The sequence below is a fragment of the Empidonax traillii genome, unplaced genomic scaffold (genome assembly GCF_003031625.1).
Source record: "Empidonax traillii isolate 1590-97213 ecotype Southwest subspecies unplaced genomic scaffold, ASM303162v1 scaffold209:size809316, whole genome shotgun sequence".
In the NCBI taxonomy this organism is placed as follows: Eukaryota; Metazoa; Chordata; class Aves; order Passeriformes; family Tyrannidae; genus Empidonax; species Empidonax traillii.
This window is the reverse complement of record NW_020955402.1, coordinates 189,758-215,253: the sequence shown is the minus strand read 5'-3', so window position 1 is coordinate 215,253 and position 25,496 is coordinate 189,758. Positions and strand designations below refer to the sequence as shown.

At 42.3% G+C, this 25,496-nt stretch overlaps 1 protein-coding gene across 2 annotated transcripts in view; it reads left to right on the top strand.

The window, feature by feature from the left end:
• VGLL4 (vestigial like family member 4) overlaps positions 1-10,230 on the top strand; it is an 85,018-nt gene extending 74,788 nt beyond the window's left edge. For both annotated transcript variants that reach the window (XM_027887437.1, XM_027887436.1), the window contains 3 exons: positions 1,864-2,086; positions 5,129-5,246; positions 7,378-10,230. In XM_027887437.1, the coding sequence (XP_027743238.1) occupies positions 1,864-2,086; positions 5,129-5,246; positions 7,378-7,646 (610 nt within the window). In that variant the 3' untranslated portion in view covers positions 7,647-10,230. The remainder of the gene's footprint in view (positions 1-1,863; positions 2,087-5,128; positions 5,247-7,377) is intronic.
• Positions 10,231-25,496: the final 15,266 nt, after the last annotated feature.

Here is a 25,496-nt window from a genome sequence, read left to right as displayed (position 1 = left end):
TTCAGGGATCATCTTGAGCACCAGCTGTGAGACCTTTAGGCTGGATTTTGTGGTGGATTCTGCTGACCTGCAACTGCTCATTTGTAATTAGTTGAAAGAGATGGAGGGGCAGAGCAGGGGATCCGAAGGGTTACAAATTGTATTGTTATGCTGTTGGCTGTTCCCTCCTAAGCATGCCACAGGATCTGCTTGTGGGCTGTGTCTGGAGGTTCTCAAGTCACTGGTTGCCTGACATCATATTAACCCTATCGTTACCACCATAAATGAAATTTGATTCAGGCAGCAATAGCAGATTTCTGTACAAACACATGACTCTTGAGCAAGCTGAATTGTAGCACTGAAGAATTGTGAGAAGTTTCTCAACACAGCAGAGATCTGGATCCTCATCTCCAGAAAGATGATCACTTTTCTAGCTCTTATCTGAGAGAGGCCACAAAGATATGGGAACAGGTTTTATTTGAATTAAGTATACCATTGGGAAAAAAAGGTTGTTGAACAGAGATGACCTTGGGAGTGGCATGAAGATGATGAGCAGGGAGCAATGCCTTTGTCTCTCTCCTTATACGAGAATCTGGGCAAGAGCAGACCAAGCCAGATTTTAGGACAAAAAGAAACAAAAAGAGCCTGTGAAGAAAAGCTACTAGCAAAGTATGTAGTTTAGACTGCAGAATCCATGGCCACAGGATGCTGGTGAGGCTAAAAGATTTAGGACTGGCCAGGATCCAGGACAGAATCACCTCGGGACATCCTCACACCCTGTTTGGGTGTTTTAGGGGTTCCTTATATCCCTTGACTGGCAGGGCTTTTTTCCCCTTTTGGGGACACTTTCTCAGATATTGAAGCAGGCATTAGCTTTTTGAACTTGTAACTTACTTCAGTAATGAATTGATTCCTTTTCTGTCTCTGCCTAATATTAATCAGCATTTTTAAAGGTTGCTCCTGCATATTAATTTGCTGTAATATGTTTTAAAGAATGGGGGGAAAACAACTTTGGATTTTACCCACTTATACACAGGACACATAGGACACTTCATTAGTACTTCAAGAATCTTCTGAAGACAGGTTTTATTTTCCACAAAGCCAACTTTCTCTTCTGGGGGTTTCCTATGGGAAGGGCTGATGGAGTTTGCAGTTTGACACTCAGTCACCAGTCCCTGCAAGTGTGTGACCTCTTGCAACACTGGTACTCTCCAGACTGCCAGTGATACCCACACTTCCTTAGGTGATGAGCGAAGTACCTTTCCTTTGAGTTACTGGTTTGCCTTTAATGACAGTTATATTGCTGTATGGAAACTAAAGGTTCTCCTCTGTAGATACAAACCCAGCTTTATTTCCATTGCAGTGAATGATAGGCAGTTGTAATTAAATGATTCTGAGATAAGTGCAGTGTAGTGGTTGGCTCTTCCTTCATTTTCTGCTCTGAAGATTTTGCTTGCTGCCTTGACTGACTGCATTTTTGCTGATATCAACCATGTCTTTTCAGTAAAATAAACTTTCCTTGGGCTTCAGCAGTGCTTAAAGAATATTGCAGTGTCGGGAGAGGGAGTGGGATTAAGAGAATGGCAAATGAGGAGGTGTCTGATCTTAAAAAAGTTGTTACTTCAACTCAGTGCATCTGAATGAGTATCTGAAGAAATTCTACGCTGAATCAAAATGCTGGCTGCCAGAGTTTGCAGGTGTGGATGATTGGCTTCTCCTTGCAGGGAGGAGGCTGGAGAGACCAGGGGTACCTCGCTGAGGGATGGATTCTGTACCTCCTGCAGCCCAAGCAAAGTGCATTTCCTGGTGTTTCTTACGGGGATTTAATGCTGCCTATCTCAGAACAGCTTGGAACAACAAGGCCTTTTTTCTTTCCTGCCTTAGAAACAAGGCTTCCAACGGGGATTTCCGGAAGGAGCACCGGGAGAGGAGTCGCAGCCCCATTGAGAGGGCAGCTGCCCCGACAATGAGCCTTCATGCCAATCACATGTACACCTCAATCCCAAGCTTGAGCATGGATCAACCTCTAGCACTGACCAAAACCAGCATGGATGCAACCAGGACAGTGGGTATCACACCAACACTGACTTCTGTGGAACGGCAGCAGGTATGGGCTGGCAGGATCTGTGTGGGGTGGAGTGCTGGCTGTGGACACAGCGAGGACTCCCAGGTGTAAGCAGAACATTTTGTGAATTACAATAGGTAGGAGATACTATTCCTCAGGCAAAATATTTTTTTAAAAACACACAATGAATATCACAGGTGATCATGTTTAATGCGAATATATCACTGATACTAAATGTATCTGTCACAGATTTCTTGGACTCTCTGCTTTCCCTGACGTGTGTGTTTTAATTGGGAATGCAAAGTGTGAGGTTCAGTGAAGCCCCCATTAACTGCTAGGGAGTGACTGATGCAATTTCCAGGTAGAGGGTATCATCTGTGCCCCTCTTGGTGATCCATGTGTGCTTCCCTCCTCTCTGTCCCGGGTCTCTCCCATCAGGACTAATGAAAAATGGGTGCAGGACAAAAAGAGCTTAAGGGAAAATTTTGCACTGAATGTTCCAGGTGAAAGAAGCTGGAATGAGCTTAATTGTTTTAGCTAGCCAAAAGCTGCATTGTTCAGAGCAATGTTGTGCCATAATGACTTTTCCTAAAGCCAAGTAATTATTTTTAATTATTTTATACTTTATTTCCATATGCTGGAGTGGTTGTTGGAGGGGTTTTTTGTTGGCTGGTTGTTTTTTGACTTTCTTGCACGTTGCACTTGTTTTGCTTCAGAAGTGCTGACTGTGAGCCTGTGCAGGTTCCACAGGAACAGTTAAGTGTCAGACTCATTCAATCCCTCTTACAAGTGGAGAGACAAAGCAAGAGAATTGAGTTGTGATGAGCTGCAGCACTGAGAAATGAAACTGGCTCATGTACCCAAATCCATCCTTCCTTCCTTCCCCCCTACAGTGATGCCCTGCAAAGGGGGAACACTTGGAGTAGATGGTGTTTCACATGCTTTTCACTGGAGCCATCAACTTCCCATCCACTGCAGATTTCTGTGTGGGTTGGCTGTGTACACAAGTCCCTTACATTTTGCTATGCCAAACCCCCTGACTTTGCACTGCTGCTCTCTCACACCCCTTAGCAGTAGCTTGCAGAGCTGTTGTTCAGTTCTCTTCGTTATCAGTGATGACAGAGGAGGAAGGGACAGGCTCCAGTGACAACACTGGTGCCCTTTGACAGCATTACTGCTGTGTCCGTGCTCAGCAACTGCACCACTGACACTCTATCTGACTTGGGCTGATTCCTGCTGCCCAGTACTGGATTCCTCCCTCCTGTTATCTTTGATGGTTTGAATTAGATTACAATAATTTTTCTTGGGAAAATAGGATGTTGAGGTAAGACCTTGCTAAGATCACAGAATACAAATCATACAAAATAAAAAGTCTAGTGATAAAAAGAAACCTTAGGTTGATGATTCATTGTTTGGTTTTGTGCCTTTTTTTTTTAACCTTAACGTCTTGAATGGGATTTCATCTTATCTGTTTCTAATAAACAGGTGGGGAAAAATTTCCTTCTTATTTTCAGCAGGACAGGGTTATTCTGTATTCTGTTGTACTCATTGCTACTAAATTCTCTATTTATTTTCAGTATTTTCATACGAGTGTCTGTATTCTGCTGTGTGCTCTGTACACACACACAGTCATAGCAGGGGACTCTGTAAGATGCCTTATCCTGCATCTCGGATCCTTCATAGTGTTGGCACATGAATTCCTGAGACATTATTACCTGTCTCTCTCTACTTCCCACCTCTTGCATGTCCAAAATACTCTTTTGAAAAGATTAGGATACATACCCTTCTCAAAAAACACTTTGAAGAGTGTTGGTCTTGGTCATCTTGGTCCCTATAGAAAATAAATACTTCCACATGTGAAATGCTTACAAAAAAATCAAATACTTCCTTTTTTTTCTTTATTTACTTTTTTTTACTTTGTTGTCAGTGCAGTGAGATGTAGCTAGCTTGTTGTGTAAAATTCCCGTTGTGTCCTGCCAGATGGTGTTAAACCTCCCTGAAAAGCTCAGCTCTTTTACTTTACAGGTCTTGCTCTTTACTGGTAAGAGCAAGACTTTACTGGTCTTTCTCTTACTCTACCTAAAGTACCACCAAACAAGGAAAATTCCCTCCTTCCCCACTGCCCTTGTATGGGGGTAATGCAGTGATTTTTGTGGGTTTGCTTCACAGATTTGTAAAATGGACAAGATGTTAAATTACATCAGTTCTATTAATTTTTTAAAAGCTTAACAATTAACTTGCATTGAGTATAATGGACTCTTTGTATCAGAAAATATACCAAAGATGCAAAGTGAATCTATTCCAATACCTGTGTTCTTTCCCTTCAGCCACCTGGAGAAACTGGGACATTTCTTTTCCCAAGGCCTTGTGTCAATGTAACATTTACATAGTAAACAACTATAAAAAGAGTATTTTATGTTTACACTGTGTACGAAGTATAGATGGCAGAGCTATGATAATGTAATATAGATTTGGGAGAATTTACATGTGTTAAGAATGAAAAAAGATGATGTTAATTAAGTAGTGCTGGAAAGCAGATTAATTACAACTGGAAAGTACTTGTGGTCAAGACTGGCTCAGGAGCTCTTCATATTACATATTTTGTGAGCTTACTGCATTGTGTCTGCAATATGGAATACAGAATTAGAGCTAGGAAAACTCAACTTCTGAATGAAAAATGGTAACACCAAGATGACAAATACCTGTAAAATCTGCAAAGCCCTTCTTAGTCCTGGAATGACACAGATGTGTGGCCATAGGATGAAACAAACATTTGGTGTGTTGACATTTAGTGCTGCATATGGAATGTCTGTGAGGTTGAAACAGTTACTGTAAAATCATTTTAAAGCTTGTAAATGATTTGCTTTCACACTGCCCTTTTTCTGTGTGGCTGTTCAGCATTTAAATTCCAAAATTCCACCATTATGGAAATAAAGTGTGGAATTTTTTTTTTTTTTTTAAAGCTGAATATTTGGGGGTTTAATGTGCTTTGTTGAATTGGATAGTTCGTGGGTTTAGTTGGTGCTACTGTGGCGGGGGCTGATTGCTGGAGTGAGTGACAGCTTTCCTCCCTGTTCCCCCCAGAACCGTCCCTCTGTCATCACCTGTGCTTCTGCCAACAACCGAAACTGCAACCTCTCCCACTGCCCCATCGCCCACAGCGGCTGCGGGTCCGGGCCTGCCTACAGGAGACCCTCCAGCAGTAAGTGACATCTCCAAACTACCCACGGCCTCACCAGAATTCCAGGAGACCAGAATGGTCTCACTAACCTTAGCTGTGCAGGCACTGATGTATTAACAGTAATAAAAAGAGGTGAAACAGTGGACACCTCTTTGTATCCCTGCTCCCTGGACATGCACTTTCTATCCATCAATCCTGTGCCACTGAAGAAAGTACCAGTTCAAAGTAAGGGGGGAGAGAGGTGCTCTTTCTTCTTGTTTTGAAAAGCTGCTTTAAAAAAACCAAACACTCCACACAGACAAATAAGTCATTATGCTTATTTTAGTCCATCTGACAAACAGCAGCCAGGGCCAGCAGATCCAACCATGGAACCATATTCCAGGAGCTGTAGTTTCCCCAGTCTTTCAATAGCCAGTAAACTCTTACTATTCAGCTGCAGTCGCAAAAATCTTTCCTGCAGCTACAAATACCCTTCCAAAGCCCATTTCCTCCACCCAGCTCTGCATGGATAACACAAAAACCTTTGGAGGGCAGTTGCTACAGCAACCCAAGCAGGAAGTTTTAACTTTCTGCCTTCTGTGCAATTAGTACTTCTCATGAAATCTGTTCAGGCGATACTTGCTGGGAAACATGGGGCTGTTTCTGTTCACTCTCTCCCACTGCATAGTGGGAAAGTCCAGGGGAAGCACAGTCCTTTCATTTCAAGTCCTTTACCTGCTGAGGCAGAGCTTTAACACACAGCATTCCTGAAAGGTCATGGCAGTGCAGCTTTGTCAACCTGAACGAGTCCATGGAACAATTACCAGTGTGATGTACACAGGAACCTGGAAGTCCATAGTGGGGCATTAGTATTATTAGTAGCAGTATTTTTTTGATTTTGTAAAGCTCAGTGTATTGTTGATAACTAGATTTAGAAGCTGAAGTGTAAATTAGAATTAGAGGCTGAAGGAGACTGTTAGACTTTTGACCAAATCAGTCAATAGGGACCTCAGCTGTTACAAGTTTTCGCAGAAACTGGTGTTACAGGTCTCAGGAGAGCTGCAGGAGACCCCAGCTGCACTTACATGGGCTTGGGAAGAAGGGTAAATGTTTCCAGAAAAGATTTGTCCCCTGTCAGGTGAAGAGGTTTATGCATGACACTCACGTTTATTTTGGGATCAATCAAGCCTTGCTGCAGCACAGATGCCAGTGCCATGTATCCTGACAGTTCCAAGTGCTTTCTGAAAGATAGTTCTCATTTAGACACACAGAGACTGTTTCTAAAATGTAAAACTGCAGCTCTCTCATCTTTAGTCCGAGGAATTTCTGTACAAAACCTGTCTTTTCAGGTTCTTTGTTCCTTTTTTAGTAGTATTACATCAGTTTAATGCACCCAGTGCAAAGATAATGATTTCATTTAGTTTCCTGACTGCTCTGAGCACAAGTGTATGAAGTAAGATGAAACCCTGAGGTCAGCTCTTGGCATGTAATTTAGAATGAGGGCTCCTCACACCTGACTGGGACCTGATTTTAAAGAACCATTTACATCTTCAGTTCTGTTTAAGCCTAAATATAAGTTCTGTGTTACTGTTTGGGGAGAGGGTTTCCATAGAACTGGGGCTGTAACTATTAGTAGGCTGAGGGAGAATGTAATTATATATAAAATGCTCACCTGTTGCAGGTCACAGAAATGCAAAAATACTTAACTCCATTTTTACTTTTTTTCATTTTCATTTCTTCTTCCCCACCCCATTCAGTAACAGTCCTCTAATGATGTAAGGAAGCTTGGCTTTGTGCTGAGACAGGGGCTTTTCATAAGGGCTTGCAGTGACAGGACAAGTGGCCTTAAGTTAAAGGAGGGTAGATTTAGGTTGGATATTGGAAAGAAATTCTTCCCTGTGAGGGTGGGCAGGCCCTGGCACAGGTTGCCCAGAGCAGCTGTGGCTGCCCCATCCCTGGAAGTGTCCAAGGCCAGGTTGGAGGGGGCTTGGAGCAACCTGGGATGGTGGATGGTGTCCCTGCCCATGGCAGGGGGTGGAATGGGATTGTCTTGAAGGTCTCTCCCTACCCAAACCATTCTGTGTTTTGTGACAGAAAACAGGAGAAAATGTGGGTTGTGGATCCAGCCCTTGGTCCAGGGTTCTAACACGTCCTGTGCCTCCTTTCCCCACAGCCACCACTGCCTGTGACCCAGTGGTGGAGGAGCACTTCCGCAGGAGCCTCGGCAAGAACTACAAGGAGCCTGAGCCAGTGGCAAACTCGGTGTCCATCACGGGCTCGGTGGACGACCACTTTGCCAAGGCGCTGGGGGACACATGGCTGCAGATCAAGGCTGCCAAGGACGGCGTCTCCAGCAGCCCCGAGTCGGCGTCGCGGCGGGGCCAGTCTTCCCCTTCCTCCCACATGGTCAATCACAATCACTCACCCTCCGTGGTCTCCTGAGGAGAGGACCGTTCCCTTTGTCAGTTTGCATGGTTTGACTGAGCTTTGAACAGGGCTTAGATAGTGTTGGGGGAGGAGAAGTTAGTTTTCAACACGTTTTTGTGTACTCACTTTTTTTTTGTGAAAGGGTGCCCTTAAAGATGATAGCAGGAACTATTTCATAAAGATTCATATGATGTAGCATCCTTTTTTCCTGCCTCAATTACCAAAGAAACCTCTGATGCAAATCTGCTGCCCCTTAAGAAAATAATGCACGCTAATCCACAAAAGCCATTACACTTAGTTGGTTGACCCAAGTCCTTTTTGCTTTTCTTAGCTTCTTGAGACTAGAATTTGTCTGGTTTGCTTACATTGCTTTTTTTTTTTTTTTTTTTTCCCTCTGTGAAGTAATTTTGTATGTATATACTTGAAAAGAACTGTTATGTATGATTTGCACTATTGGAGGAGGACTGAAGTTGCACAGCAACTTTCTGGAAGAGGCTAATATTCTGAGGGCAAACTGCTGAAGAAAGGGTTTAAGGATGACATTTCTATCAGTTTGATTTTTCTTAAAGCAAAACAGCTTTGGAAGGGGAAGTCTCATACAGGTTATAGGTCTTTCTCTCTTTAGATATCAGGTGCTTAGTGCTTGCAACTGGACTGCATAATTACAGAACACGGGCATTTTTTCCTAAACACTGCAGTTTGTTAGACTAGAGCTGAGGTTGGAGGGTTCCATAGTGCTTAACGATGCATGTTTTATGAAAAATAGCTGGTATCTATTAATGTATAGACAGTAAGAATCATAATACCTATTAGCTTTTCTTCAGAATTAGTTTATTTTTGTCAGTAACAATCCTAAATATACTTACTGCTGGTACAGTTGTACTCTATGGTATTTGTATTTGATATTCACTTTAGTAGCAGCCAGCGTCGACGGCAGCCTCAGGACAGGCCTCGTGCCACCCCTGGAGCTGGTGGCTGCTGGCACAGCATGCTGAGCTCTGCGCAGGTCCAGCGACCCTTCCTGTCTGCAGCTCTGCTGCTTCACAGGGATTTGCTTCCTAAAACCCAGTCTGTGTAATCTACTCTTAACTAGCTGCAGGAACTGCTACTGTTACGGATCTTGGCTGGACAACAGATTGTTAAGTTTGTGACATACGATCTTTCCTTTTGTCTTTTTTTTTTCTTTTTCTTAAGCCTATTCCTAAACCAATGCCAAGTTGCAGCAAACATTCCTCCAGTAGAGACTTTATACAGGTATTACTGCATTTATTATCATTTGCTATATTAATAGCTACTAACTAGAAATTAGGCATGAAACCACAGATGTGCTAGTGCTAAGAGCTTCTCTTTTTCTTGTTAAGTGTAACTACTCTCCCCTGTACATTCCATCTTCCCAATACAGTTGCAACTAGGGCTTTTTTTTTATGCTGGGTTACCTGAAACGATTGGTTCAGTGTAGAAAGTGAGAACTAGTTGGAAGATGAACTACACGTGATGTATTATGGACTGTGTTACAGTATTGGGTCCACTGTGGCTTTTATTTTATGCCTTTTTTTTTTTTTTTTAAAGTTAAGCTATTTAATTCGGAAAGGGTGCAGGGTAGAAAGAGATCAGGAGATTGGCTCTTACTCTTGGTGAGAAGGTGGCTGCTCAATTTTCTTTAAAAAAAATAGAAAAATAAAAAAAAAACAAACCCAACACCTAAGCCCCCAGTTTTACACATTTCACTACCATCTTACTGGGTAGTCAACGCTTCCTTGCTTTGGCATTCAGTACCCTACTCTCTGTAGGAAGATTGTTAAAAGAACACTTTTTTATATAGGTAACTTTAAGACCATCGTTACGCTGTGCGTAAAGAATGTACAGAGAAATTTGTAGGTATTTTTTGAGGAACAATTAATTTGTTAATGATATGTAGCTATTTAATTTTTCCCTTTCCTTTATTGTAATCATTCTTTTTTTTTTTTTTTTTTTTTGGTTGGAGAAAAAAGTTGATCTTTTTTTTTGTTGTAGATTTGTCTGTAATACAGTAAAAGTGCAGGAACACAGTTATTCTATGAGGACACTGCATTAGCATTAATAGCCACTCATTTGTTATTGCTAGAGGCTACTGAGCAGTATAACAGTCAATACTAATACTGTAGATGGACTCTGTGGAAAATGTGACTCCTATATTTCTTTGTAAACACAAGTATGATAATGTTTTTAAAGCTAATATTTTCAATAATAGCTGTTTTACAAGGTTACATTTACTTATCTGAGATAGGTAAATGGATTTGAGGGCAATAAGGATTTAATGTGCTATGTCCAGTAAAACATATATTATTGGACACAACAATGTCATGAAAGCCAAAGGGTTGGGGGGAGGTGGAAGGACACTAAACTGAACTCACCATCATGAGACGTGGTGAAGTTTCTTCACAGAGCCAGGTTATCTACAGTTCAGTTTAAACGATTCTCTTTGTGTTTGTAAATCTGTAATATACCATTCTTTTGTGGCCTTGTTTCACCTGGAAAAAAAAAAAAAAGGTTTGGCAGGCCATCTTTTTTTTTTGTACTTAAAAGTAGCCTTAAAGAACAATAAAGTGCTCTTAAATCACAGATGTGTTTCTGTGCCTCTGTATTGCCTGGGAAGAGAGGAAATTGGTGTCTGTGCCTCTGGAGCTGGAAGCAGAAACACCTCTGGTCATGTCCTGGTCTCCTTCCAGTGAACCCTCCTTGTTTAGGACTGTGACCCCCCCAAAGAGGCTGCCACAGCCTCACCTGAGCTTGGCGGGGAGGGGTCCCTATGAGACTTAGCCAAGAAAATAAAATCTTTTCAGCAACAAAAAGAATCTGTTGCTGCCCTGGCACCCATGCTGGGCCTAGAGAAGCTCACCAGCAGCTGCTCCTGAACAGGGACTGGGTTTGAAAACACCAGCTGGTTCTGCATTTCTGCCCCATTCATTAAAAGACTAATGTCTCAATTTTCTGCCATTTCATTTGTCCCTCAACTTCTTCAAGTGTTACCTAGAGAACAGGGAGAAGACAAGTGCATTTTAAATGTCAACATCCACCATCTTGTGTTGCAGGTAAGGTGCATTCCAGTGGCAGATCATTCATGCATCAACTGAAGTTAAAAACAAGTGTTCTAATTACCTGAGTTTGAGAAAGCTCGATGAGCCAGGCAAGAGCCTGCAGAGGGCTTTTCAACACTGAATGCATGAAAGGGGCTTCCTAAATTAAAAAGTAACAAGACAAAGTTCCTGTTTGAGCAGTGGGGACTGAAAGGTTTGGAAACACAGCAAGCCTGGCATGGCTGTCCAATGGCTGGGCTTGGGGTGGGGGAGATTCCATGACACCACTTCCAGAACGATTTGTTTAACACATCTGAAACACATCCCTCTTGTGGAAAGAGGCCTAAACCCATGTGAGGGTGTGTGGGAGGGAGGCCAAGGACAACACGCCCCACAAGCCTCACAGTCTGCTTTCCAAGGGAAGCTGGTTTCCTTTCAGGAAAAACTCATCCCTGCACCAAAGTTTTGGGGGGCCCATGAGACAAGCCAAGCAGCATCACTATTTTTCAGTTAGTAACTTACAATGTGTTCCATTTTCTACACGGTAAAAGGAAGAAAACAGTAATTTTTTTTCTACCACATGATATTTCTAATTACTAAGCAGGAATTCGGCACAGGAGGGTGGCACAATGGCCAGGAGAAACTAGGCCATACACACACAACCAGACCATATACACATATTAAGTTCCCCAGTATTTGTAATGGCTCTTTTACAGGAGCTAAATGAGAGGCAACTTCCAGCTGTGCCTTTACAATCTCATCCCTACACATACACATATTTTTGCTAATTTAATTTTAGCCATAATGACCTGACCACAAATGCCCTCAAGACTGAGTTGGGATCTTTGTGCAGTGAGTGCCCTCTCTATGCATTGCAAGATGGATCGGTTGTGAAAATTACCTTTGCATACAAATGTATCCAGAGGTCAGAGATAGCCAGTGCTGGTGTGACCCAGCAGTGGTACAACAGAACATAATCACGTGTATACCATACACATGAGTACGGTGTCTCTGTGTCCTCAGTGAGTGGTGTCACGGATAAGTGAGTGACCACTGACCTATCCAAGGACTGGGCTTGCCCAGCAGGGACCTTACACAATGTTTATGTCCTTTAAAACCACACAGAGCAGCAAAGGGAGTTTATGGATGGTACCACAGTCAGAGCTGCTCCCGCTGGGGTCTGCACTGGATGAGGGCACTGCAGAGGCAGATGGCTGCAGAGAGTTCAGCAGGGAATTGCTGCAGCTGCTCCTAAATCAGCTGCACTTATCCCAGGATAACCAACCGTCAGATTTCACACGGGCACATGCACAGAGCTCGCAGCTGTAACCAGCTCACCATCAGGGACTGGGGCTGTAACTGCACCAGGGAGAAGCTGCTTCCCAAATCACAGCTGAACTGTCACTGCATGGGGGAACACTCACAGGGTGAGGGACTGCTGGGGGTGGGAACAGCTGTTCCAGTGAGGCCAAATCAGCCTTTGTGCAGTGGCAGGATGGGGAGCACTCATTGCTCAGGCTGCTCTAACTCCTGACGTGTGGAAGACACGATCCATGGGGCTGTGAATGAAGACTTCTCCAGTATCACACACTGAGCAAGCGGGTCAAGTTGCTTAATGTGGTAGCCTGGCAAAACACATCCCAAGTATTTTCAGTGTTATTTGAGCAAGAGCTGCACTCACCAGAACTGGCTCTCTTAGGCTTGGCTGAGGGGAACGTTCACACTATCTTTAGATCCTTCTTGAGGAACAGTGAAATAGGAAACCACTTTGCATCTCCCTGTCTCATCTGGCGTGGGTACAGACCCGAGTACATACACACCGTGGCTCCAGCTCTCTTCCCTTAGCAGAGAGCTTTTTCACAGCTGGATTATGTGGTGTATTGAAACACATTTTATCCCTGAAGGGCTCATGATAGAAACTATACTAATTTAATAATTTTTAACCTCTCCTTCCATGGGAACATTCTACCCCTCTCTATGTAACAGCTTTCTCAAGTGCATTTCCTGGGTATAAGGCAGCCGAGAGACAATTTTTGTTCACCTGCAGTTACAGACAGCCCCACAGCAGCTGCCTTGCTCTCCAGACAAAGCTCTCCTGAGCTCCCCTGTCCCACACATAAGACAACAGCGCTACATGTCTCCAGAGGTGGATGAGGAGGGGAACCACCTGCTCCACTGAGACCAGCACAAAGTCCATACAGGGTTTACATTTAACATGGACAACACCCAGCTCAAAGAGAAATGAGAGCTCTCCAGGTACACCCCTCTGCAACGTACCCACCCTGCAGAGACAGTGGGACCAGGGCCAAACACACCAAAAACCAGACTGCTCCCAGTACAGGCTCCTCCTGTGTTGCTTCTTCCTCTGGTGCTCAGGGTGGATGGTGTCCTGCTGAAAGGCCTCCATCCCCCCTCCCACATCCACCAGGAAGAAAATCTCATATTCTCCTTTGTGACACAATCAGGAGCCCAATTCATCAGACTAGAGGTTTACAGCTGCTAACTCTGTATCGCTTCAGCATCGTACCCAGCGACATTCCTGCCTGCTGAGAATGGCTGGCATTAGTCTTACATAGACATCCATTGGCATGCATTTATATTGTAACAGAGCTGCAAAAAGCAGAATTTCTTTTTCCATAGGCTAATTTTACTTAGTGACAAAGCAGTTACTGACTTCCAGCAAGAGCTACTTCAGTCACATGAGACTCTTTCAATCTTTCTTGCTTGTAGCCCTGCCAGTTTCACTGCTCACTGTTGCACTGTTCAGTCTAATTTTACATTTTATTTTGCTAAGCAACAACTTCCTTAAATGCCAAGGAGAACATCTGTCTTCTCTCCATCACAAAGAGACACAAAGGCATCTGTCAGCACAAAGCTGTGTCAGCCAAATGCCTGCCGTGTTTAATAGTCAGAAAGCTGCTTATCTTAAAACTGTTTACTCCATTTGGAGAAATACACTGCACCCAGAAATCCTTCTGAGAGTGTGTGCTATCATGGGGAATCGAGGCTACTTCTTTAATCCAGGAAAACATAAAGCTCCAATCTCCTGCTTCCCGAAGTAGTAAAATAATGATTTTTTTTTTTTTTTTCTTTCAAATTATTCAACTAGTTTTAAAAAAATTTCTCAGCCTAAACCCAAACCTTTTCACTGGCACACAGTAGGATTCTTTTTTTTTTTTTTTTTTTTTTTTTTTTTTTTTTTTTTTTTTTTTTTTTTTTTTTTTTTAGGGAGAAAGAGAGATGAAAATAATGGAGAGAAGTAACAATACATACAGGTCAAAATGAGGGCCTTTCTTTTTTCTTTTCAAGTGACAAGTTCTTGAGCCAGAACTACAGAAGATCTCAGCTTATTAACTTCACCAGAAGAAAGTGTGTGTGTTCAAAAGCACCAGAAGTAACACAGCACTGTTATGGGGCTTAGGGCAGCAGCAAAGTCTTTTCTCTTACTTTCCCTGATGTACCCTGAGTTCACTTGGTTTTACTTTTATCCATCACACATTTTCTCAGGGTGTGAGTAGTTACTGACATTGTTCCAGCTGCTCCAGTTTGTTCTGCTTTATATACTGATAAATAATTTCCTCTCAAGCAGGCAAGAAAGGTGAAAACCTTCTGCCACCAATCTGCCCCTTTCTACCAATGAAAATGCTGGAAAGAAACTAATGGGAACAGATACCTAATTGAAGAAGACAATAATTTCATTATTTAGAGTTGCTAAAAATAAAGTCATCCTCTGCTGTGAAGGTCTTTTTTACCTCAGTGACAATCTTTGGCCACTTGTTTTTAAGTCTCTCCTTCCCAGCAGCTCTCACACCTCCCCCCATGAACCAGAAAATCAAGATTAAAAGAAGTAATTTCTTAACCTGCAGGGCTAATTAATGAAGTAACAACAATGACCAGTAAACCTAGATCTCAAAAAGTAAGCAATATTCTCATTTTGACCCCCTAAACACATAGGTATATAATTAACCTTTTGCTTTGAGAAAACCCTGATGACACATCAGGAAAGCAGAATTAGCTAGTCTAATTCTGGAAGGTAATATCTAAAAGCAAGCAAGACATTTTCTTTATTATAATAAAGATGTGGCTGAATGAATATGGGCTAAGTACTGGCTTCAGAATGTTCAACCACAGAAATATAAAATGTACTTCAGTTTTTAAAGACGTTGCCTAAATTGTACTGTTTCAAAGCTTTGTTTTGCACCCTTCCTCTCTCAGTTCATGCCTTGCTAATTCAGCTTCCATCTTTCCTGGTCTGTCCAGTGTAAAGAGAGAGCTCAAATGCAGAGCTTTCAAGTGGAGAAATGAAGAAAAACCCACCAAAGCCACCACCCACAGAGCATGGTGGGATTCCAGGGCTCTTGGTTGAAAGATTTTTAACAGATTTCCTCACAACAAAAAAAAATGCTTTTGTTGCTGCCAGGCTTACAAACATAGCCTGTAATACGGGACAGGCTCTGACCTTTCAGGATGATGCAAAATCAGCAGCAGTAAATCAAATGGTGACTTTGCTGACATGTCTGTAGCTTTTAGTGATTAATCCAACATATCAACAATTTCTACTTGGAAATACAGGAAAGGGGAATGTGGGATTCTCCTCCTGCTCTATCCTGGTACAGATGAACTCTGGATGCAGTTATGGTTCTACCAATTTTCACAGGAAATGTGAAAAATGCTTGGGCAAGGGCAGTCAATAAAGTCAATAGAGATCCACCTGTAATAGATCATTAAAAAATGAGGAGCTAATGAAGGCAAGAGGAAATATTCTCTTATTTATATAAAAAGTTTGTTCCTTTTAACAGTTGCCCCATGACAGATCCCATCTTCTCTCCATTCTTTCCTTCTGTGACACACTCCCCAAGCAAGTTAGATGCATTTTCCCCCAAGAGAAAAGTCAGTGTCAGCAGCAAAGCTAAGTTAGCTTACACATCTCTCTCTGTAGCTCCTGCAGGACCCTTCCCTTTCTGCCATGACACAACCATTCCAGCTCTCAGCCTCCCACACATCCCTCCTGCCTGTGCAAAGTTGCAGTAACTGGGCAGAAAGTGCCTAAAATTGATCACTTGCCAGTGACTAGAAAAGTAAAATCTTCCCAAGGCTCCACAATCTGCAACTGAACACATAGTTCTTTGAACTGGCTTCTCTAAATTAGAAAATAAGCTCTTCCCTTGAGCTATTGATGGCACAGAAATCTATATTCAAGGTGCTGATTTCCATAGCTCAACAGAAAGAAAACTGAGGGTATCCAACCTCATGAGTGCCCAGATTGTCCCATGTGATGCTGGGGACAGAGGCAAGGAAGTGTCACAGCTGCCAGGATGGGATCCTGCTGCTGGAGCATCAACAGCATCTGGATTTTGGCACTTCTTTATGCTACTCCCCAGACATTCAAAAATTGGTTTTCTGCCTTTCCACCAAGGAATAGATGCAGACAAAAATCTCAACTGCTCTGTGGCTGTTTGCCCTGAACAGACACCCAGCCACAACAACATAAGAGTGCTGCAGTGCCTGGAGAGTCTTCTCTGCCATCAGTTATTTTGACTTCTATGAACAACTGTAAGGTGGTAACACTGATATCTCACCACAACTGTGTTATGCATTCACAGGCCTCAGAAAATATTTCACTTGAATTTTTCAGAAGCAAAATTAAAATCAGGTTATTATAAACAATGACATTTGGAATTAATTCTGTCCTTGAGCCACTTAGCTTCACGTTTTCATCTCTTTTTTATACAGCCACAAAACAGATGTGTTCATTTTTAAAGTAAAGAAAAAAGAAAACAGACTCTTGGGAGCTGATGGAACATAAAACAACAAAACCCCAGTGCTGGGAGACCAGCAACATTTTGAGAGTTGTGAAATCTGCCCTACTAGGCAGACTGATGAAAAGCAAAGATTCTTTCCTCAGGAAACCTCCACTGCTTAACTCTGCAGCCATGATGTGGGAATTAGCTACACTATAACCTCAAAGCAAAACACTGCTTGAAATTCACACAGGATGGTGTTTAGGGAGCAAAGGGATTGTTCACTGAGGTACAAGATCACATCATGAAGCTTCTGTATATATATTTATTTATTTTGCTTGTGGGTGAGAAGTCTTCTTAAGCAAGTCTATTGGTCTAATTGCTCTGTAGGGACAAATTCAGAACAACATTCTTCTCCTTCCTGAGAGCACTAGAGAAGTTGGGTGACAAAAAGAAGTAGTACTTAATTTCTGTGAAATCTGGCTGGGTAACCTACATTGCCTGTGATCCTTTGAAACCTCACAGCTACAGCAACCCACAGTACTGTGGAAGGCCCACAATAGAATAAATTGGTTGTAAGTCCAGGAGAACTCCCCATAGATAGACAGGCCCTGGCCAGAGAAAAGGACGTGCCAAGATCTGTCAGCAGCCAAGGAGCAGAACTGAAGGTCTCAGGAGGAATGTCAGCTACTCCAGACCAATGTCAGCTGCTCCAGACCAATGACAACACCTCTGATGGGAAAGCTCCTAAACTGAGGCAGCCTTGGCCCATTTTTCCTGAAGCCTTACACAAGAAGCCAGTCTCTATACAGTGTCTTTCCTGGTTCTCATCCAGGTTCCTCTTCTTCTGCCCCTTCATATCTCCCATCTAGAACTGGAACAAAAAAGGAAATAAAAACATTAGTATGGTAGGACAAAAGAATTGCTGAAGTTTCATTACAGCAAAGATTTGGGGCAATGGGAGAGGATTTCAAAGGATTTCAGTTCATTTTGTTCTTCTCTCATAATGGAAGTTTTGGACTTTTTTTAGTGAAAAGTTTAACTGGAGAAAACAACCAATGACAACACTGTGAAAGGTTTACAAAACACAAAGATGTCACTAACACCACAAATTACAGGTCATGGCAACTTACACTTTGTACTTAATTCATGAACACTCCTCCCAAGTTCATTCAGGAAATGAACAAAGAAGAGTTTTTTTCTCCTCTGAAGTACATTTATCATATATGGTCAGAACTAATCAATAAATGTTTGTTAAATAAGAAAATTTCAAAAACTCAAGTCCAATTCTTATTTGCTTCTTAATTCTGTTGCACTAAAGTCAATGCACACCTTCCTTTCGTAAATGGATCCAAACCTCTTGTTTCTGGGGATAGAAACTTTAAATGTCAGTTCAGGCAGTGTTATCTGCAGCCACTCTCAGACTGGGTTGCTGAGCTCTATTACTCCACTTCCAACTGTGCTAACCCAAGCTGACTGTGGATCTCAATCCCTCTGGGAGTAGCGTGCACTTACTGTGAGACAAAGTCAAGCTTCTGGCAGGGAGATTGGTAAGAAACATCACAAGATTGGTAACAAACACCACAAGCCTCAAACACAAGTCCCAGTCCCCATTGCTGGTGAGCACTTTGTCCAGTACATCCTGACAAGGAAGTGCAAAACTGAAACAACAAGCAGATTAAAATTTAGTAACAGATTTATTTAATCCTCTTTTACACACATAAGTTTTAGAAATACATGCTTAATGTAAGATTGTCTTTACATTCCCAAACAGATTCCTTTTAGAATTCTGAAACCCAGTTTAAGACATCATCAACGTCTGGCTCAGAGCATCCAAATTTGGGCATCCAAAAATTGACACAAGTGAATTCCACTAACCTGAACAACTTATCCAAACTCAATTAAAAGGCATTAATAGACAATGTCAGAAGTGAGACAGAGCTTTATCACCTCTAGCACCTGTACTATTCTCTTGCCCAGCTGACTCCATGGAGATTGGTCTCGCTGCACCAGACCCTTTACTCAGCAAGAGTCTCTACTGAACTGACTCAGACTGGGCTTTTCTTTGGCCTCACTGGAGGTCTGGGGTACAGGGATCCATTTGCCCATGGATATGACTATTACCCAAACCGTGAAAGCTTCAACAGTAACACTTTGGCTTAGAAAATTTCTGAAGCCACAACCATCTACAACTACATCAACAAAATAAATTAAACCCAGGATTTTGGTCATATTCTGAATCATGTTCTGCTGCACGTCCCCGTGGCATCTGTATCAGCCCCTCCTGACACACAAGTGACATTTGAGTCACGCTCTTTTCCAGTATCTCAGATCAACAGGTACGTTGTTGTTCTCTGTTCCCACATGACCTTTAAGCATTGGATATCTTGAAGTTATCTATCTGAATCTCTTAATGACATTTCCAAATACTACCAACAGGAAACTAAATTAAGTAACGGGTATCATAATTTTTGGAAATGAAACTAGACTATGCCCAGCCCCAGGGCAACACTGGACACATACCAGATGACTCGTTCTCTTCCTCCCTTGAAAATCAGTGGTTAAAAGAAGTCTAAGTTTGTAGTATTTGACGGCTAAACTCAACTGAGTTCCTGTTCAACACAACAGAGTTAGCAAGTGATTGAGTGCCCCAGCCCAGGATTTTGGAAAGCAGTAGCCATGTGAGGGTACCACGGGGTTGGAGAGTGTGATCAAGCATCAGCTGCTCCACCATGGCTCGTGGGGCAGGAGCATTACAGCTCCCTCATCCTAACTACTGCCCCAAGGAAAAACACAAATAGTGTTCAACTACATGCAAGAGGCACGAAATAGCAAATGTTCTAATTAGGGGAAAGCCATCTTCATGTTTGTGTGACCAAATAATTGCAATGTTATCACTCCCAGCTTAGTGCCCATAACGATAAACAACCAGTGCTCCAACAACCACCGGGTCAAACTTGAGTGAGAGTTTTTCGTTAAAAGCATGCACAAAGTAATTTAGAAAATGAAAGACCCAGAGGAAACTCATCAGCAACTCCAGGAAAGTATGATTAAAAAAAAAAATAGAAAGAAAATAAATTATCAGAAAGAAAGTAGAAAGAGATAACAGAACTTTCTTTTAGGACTTGGGTTTAATGTGTCATCTGAAAAATAACTTTAATTACATGGCTCTCAACAGTGCCAAATTTTGACATGGACTGATATCATTAGAAGAAGGACCATTATCGATAGTAGCCACTGACCCCACCTCCCTGATACACGGATGTCCTCTGAGTTTTCCTTTAAGTACAACCACAACAGCACTGCCTACTCAGTGAGGACCCACACGATCCAAGCACAACCAAAGGCCACACCCAAAAGCCTCTGCTGCACAGACGTCTATGGAGTTCCAAAATGCTACTATTTTAAACAAAGGGACAGGGATCCTTTTCACATGACAATAACCAATAAACCAACACTTTTATAGCACGAATACATGACCTAGACAGACATCCAACTCGTCACATTCTTCTGATGACCAGAATTCCTGACATTATTTCTCTCAGCAGTTCCCCAGCCAGGTCCCGCCTTGCAGTGACGTCGCTGGGGCTCGTGGCCAAGGAAACACAACTGCAGGAGCTGCTGTCGCCCCAGCCTTCCTGCTGCCACCCTGACTCCTGCCGGCAGCAGGGACACTCCCCACAGAACCAACACTCACTCCTGCTCCTCCTGGTCCAGCCTTGTACTTATACAGCACTGCCACTGGAAAGAAAACCCTGAAATCTACCCTGAATCTGCTGTGGTGCAGATACACACTTGCTGAGAGACATTAAAACATGTCTTTTGTTTCATTGCTTCCAAAAAAATAATGGAAAAGTATGTTCAGACCATTTCCTCCCCTTGTCTCCACCCCTCCCTAAACCAGGAGTGAATTAAGACTGATTTATAACAACAAAACCTCTATGAAGGCCTAATTACAATTATTTCATTCATAAATAACTGGTATATGAATGCAGATCTCCCGTTTTAAGTAAGCTTAAATACTGGCAATTTCTATGATTCAAAAGGCTAAAACACTTCCAGTATGGTTCCTGGGAATGGCAAGGCTACCTTAAGTAATTAAAACCCCTCATCTCTCCCCCCTCACAAAACAACCCTCAAAGCAAAGCTGTAAGTACCAAAAGCAAAGCCAACAGCCCTGTTTAGGAAACTGGCAATTCAACAGGAGCTGCTGGTGATGTCATGTCATTTATAGGTCGTCTGAGTCACAGGTTCCTGAGGAAGTGGCAACACCTATGGAATTACCGTATAAAAGTCAGACTTGGAAGCATGAAATGAAAATAAAGACACTTACAGACACAGCAAAAACCTCATGTAAAACCCTTCCTACGCTAGAGGTTTCCTTGCCTCTAATTTAAGAGAAATCTGTCATTAGAAATTCATTTGGGTGTTCACTGACAGCCCTCCCTGAGCAGTGAGGACATGAGCACTGGGGGTGGGGGGAAGATACTCACAGGGACAGAAAAAAGCAGAGGGAAAGGACACCAAAAACTGTCAAAACCCAGAGTCCAAATGCACTCAGAGCAGCAGATGTGGAAGCTCTGCAGCTCTTGCTGTCCTCCCCAGCCTATTGACACGATGAGGAAACAATTCCAGCAGCATTTTTCCATGCAGCTTTAGTCCATACTCATTTGATTTAGAAAGCAAAATCATTCCAGCAACAAGGTGCCAGCTTGCATTTCACATGCCCCAGATCCTGCAGCACTGCCTTGCCAGGATGCATCAACTGTAGCTTCTTGAGAGATGAACGTCATTAGAAAATCTTTAAGACCATTAGACCAAAGGAGAAATTAGGGAAAAAATTACTGACCTTCTCTGTAAGAAGGAAACCAGAATAACGTCTCTCCTATTTCTATAGAACATAACATTAGTAATTAATATTAGTAGTGAATTTCATTAACAAATCAAACAATGAATAATTCTGTTGAGATCTAGCAAAAATCAAATGTCCCAGTGCCAAAAAGAAAACTGCAGTTACACACAAGCCTGGATTTTTGGATGCTCAAAAGGGCAACTGAAGCAGCAACTCACAGCCAAGGAACGCAAGAACAGAGAGTAACTGGATGGAAGAGAAGTTACAGGACTGATTTTAAAAAATCATGCTTTACATTTGCAGCAGTACAGTGCTGTGCATATGCTTCTGTCCTTCCCTGTTAGCTTACTAAGATATTTTGTTGACAAGTAATTTAAAAGTTTTAGCATTTGAAATGAAATGAAGGTGTGCATGTGACCTTCAGCTCCAGAGACAGAGCTCACTGTACTTTATAGCAATGTCCTGTATAAATATCCACTGAAAGAACATGAGGAAGCAGGCATTTAGACTGCTACAGGAGAAGGAAGGAGAGTTGTGTCCTCTGTGCTAGCCAGGAAACATAACATGTTTGTTTTTAGAACTCCTGATTGTCCCTTTTAGCCCTAAGCCCAAGGAAGTGCCTGCAAGGAGATTCAATGGCAAGAGAGCACTGGCCTCATTGAACAGAAAGAACCTCTGCCACTTCATTTGCAAAGTTCTGACAATAACTGGTGGGTTTTGAAACTCTTTTCAGAGAATGTCCTAAATAATCCCACTGGATTTGAAAAAAATGTTGTGGTTAAGTCACAACAGGCAGATATTATTATTGAGGGCTGCAATCAGAACTCAAACTTATATAGGGTTGGAGTAGCCATCTGCATACTTATCCTGGGGTGAGATCATTGGCACTGGGGAATTAGGTGAAAAAATTGCTGCCCTAAGACATGGAATACCTTAAGGTACTTATCATCATTGCTACTGGAGCATATTGCTATTAATTCTTTGGGGAGGAGCTTCAGTTCTCCTTCCCTGGGCCAACTTCCTTGGCCAGGTTAAAAATCTTCAAGTGACTCACGCCAGAGACTTCACTGCAACCTGGACAAAATTGCTGGCTGGGGGGAGAATGTGGATTTCTGAATGTCAGCTACTGTACTGAGGAGAAACGAGCACACGCCACAGCCCACTTGGATTATCGTGACGTGACTTGAACACTGCAAAAAACCAGGTTGGAGCAACAGTTTGACCTAGGATAATTGAGAATAAAACTCACAGATATTCTTTGCCAAGTACTGTCAGTAGTAGGGGACAAAACCGTATCAAAAAAAGTGAAATGAGGAAAAAAACCCAGTGTCAACAAACTGTTACAGTTTTGAATTCCAAACCTGTCAAGTGCTGCACAGATAAAGATGTGAACTTTTCAGGAATCATTACACTGGAAAGTTGAAGTGGCAATAGAGAGGGTAAGTCAAACCTAAAGCATTATGTGTGTGATGCCACAGTATTTTTACACACTGTTAAGGTCTGGCAAAGGTCCAGGCAGCTGCAAGGGAAGGAGAGCTGGAACTGAAATGGAACAGGTAGGTAGGTTTTTCATAGGTTATGAATTTACACACTGCCAGACTGGGACAGTCCAAAGTCTTTGTAGTGTAGTATTTCTGTCTTTTAAAGTAGTTAATCTAGGTGCTCTAGAGGGAAAAGGTGCACAACACCCTCTTGAGGGAAAGTTTCATTGTTATGAAACTTAGAATATGCACAAGCACATTATCTGCACTGAAAATTAAATTAAAAAAAAAAAAAAAAAGGAATTAATGAAGCCATGTCAAAAGATTCAGAAGAAAAATAACAGGCTCAAGGTATCTTCCAGACTGTTTCTTAGGAATTCAGACGAAGTTTACCATGTTGCATAAGGAACTATACAAAGTAACCTCATGGATTCTGTCACACCTCTCCGGCACTCTGTAAGAAACACGCAGAGCTGTTCTTGATCACCATTAGAAAAGTTGGTACCAGCAGCTCAGTGACCTCACACATTACTGGCCTTCATGAGAATTCTGCACGGCAAAGTCACATCTCAGAATTCCACTCATTTTATGATGTGGCATAAAAAAGTGGAAGAAAATTCCCCAGGGAGTCGGGAACTGGGTGAACCCTTCATGGCCCAACGTGGTCCCAGAGCAGTGCAATGACAGAGTATGAGCAGTGGGCTTGGCAGTGCTGGGGCAACACTTGGATTTGATGATCTTAAAGATCTTTTCCAACAAATGATTCTATGATTCCATCAGCAATTCCAATTACACTAGTTAACATACATTTAGAAAGAATTTGTTCAGTAAGAGGGAGAAACAAGTACTATGATTCTACAGTGCAAAGTTCAGAAATATATAATATCCATTTCAGTAAAAGTTTTTTATGAGAGCATAAGTGAGAAAGTAAAATAGAGTGCTTATATATGGAAGAATTACTAGATTTTGCTAATAATTCTGGTGTATATATTTGAAGTGAACAGCCAAATTTTATACAAAGAAACAGAATTAGAACCATAGAGTTTTAAGGGAGTTGGAATGGATCTTAAAGATCATCTCACGCACAAGTGCTGTGAGGAGAGGCTGAGGGAGCTGGGGTTTTTCGAGCCTGGAGGAGGCTCAGGGGAGACCTCATCACTCTCTGCAACTCCCTGACAGGAGGTTGTAGCCAGGTGGGGGTTGGTCTCTTCTCCCAGGTAACTATCAGTGAGACAAGAGTGCTTGGTCTCAAGCTGTACCAGGGGAGGACTGGGTTGGATATTAGGAAAAAATTCTATCCAGAGAGAGTAATCAGGCACTGGAATCGGCTGCCCAGGGAAGTGGTGGATTCTCTGTCCCTGGAGGTGTTTCAGGTGAGACTGGATGTGGCAGCAGTGCCATGGTCTGGGAACCACAGCGGGGTTGGATCAAGGGTTGGACTTGATGATCTCAGAGGTCCTTTCCAACCTGGCTAATTCTCTGATTCTCTGATCAAACCCCAACTCCCCCTGCCATAGGCAGGGACATAGGGGTATTGGGATAAGAATCTCAAAGATGAGAAAACAGAAATTTTAGTTTATGTCATTCTCTGAAGACACAATTTTCTCTGAAGACTTCTCTGAAGACACACTACCAAAGCCATACAGAATACAAGGAAGGAAAAAGAATTTTTCCAAGCTCAAGCTCAATGATTTTAAGGCCTGAGCAGTCCCTACCATTTTCTCTGACGTGCCAAAATAACTATTGTGCTGTTGACTTCTGCTGAAGCAGAATCTCTGTTTAGCTCTTGGGAGTCATCAGCTTCCTAGGAATAGAACTCTTATGGTCCCAGTCCCTGATGACTTTCTTGACCAACCTGTCTGTGCTATGATGAATCATTTTTCATGGATCTAAGTGTAATTTTCAAATTTGTGCCTTTTCTTCCTTTCAGAGCCCAGTGTTGAAGGCTTAAGACCCAAACTACTCACTGAACAGATTCTTGTGTGGGCTGGACCAGGAACTTGCCATGACTCTGCTAGATCTGATGGTGTAGGACAATTTACACATCACATAAAGGGCAAAGCCCTAAAGGAAATTTATTCCTGATTGACAGACTATGACACAGCAGACTGTAAAAGCAAGGATGAAAGCAAGTGAGGGCTCCAAGGAAGAAAAGGCTCACACAGAACCTCAGATTTCTCACTTCAGTGAATGTGGTGCATTCATGTAACAAAATCCCAACTTCAGCCAGCAAACACATTGAAGGGGTGACACTGAAGAAAAATTCCAGTCAGTACAAGTGTGAAATCAAAACAGAGGATATAATTCCATGAGTTTCTTTAATACTCAAGTACAAAAGTGCTGTCAACAGCTTTCCACTGAGATCTGTGCTCTTCTACTGACAGTATTAAATGGTCCCAGATGAGGTCTGTAGGTGTCCACAGTTCCCACCTCCACTGCCCTATAATGCCATTACATTTCTGTTAGATAGTTTAGAAAGATGAGTAGGTTCCTCTGAGGCTGCTCATTCCCTCCTCCCTATGGATTTGTTTTACACCTGAAAAGCCACAGTAGCTATTGGGTTCTACAGTGAAAGTATGAGTTTGGCTATTTCACTGATGTCATGGCAGCACAAATAACATTACAATCCTACCTCCTTCATGAAGAAAGGGAAAATTTAGCTTCTTCCATTAACCAGCAATAACTGGAGCTGAGGACTGTGTTGAAATCCTGTCATTAAGTGCACACAAGCCAGC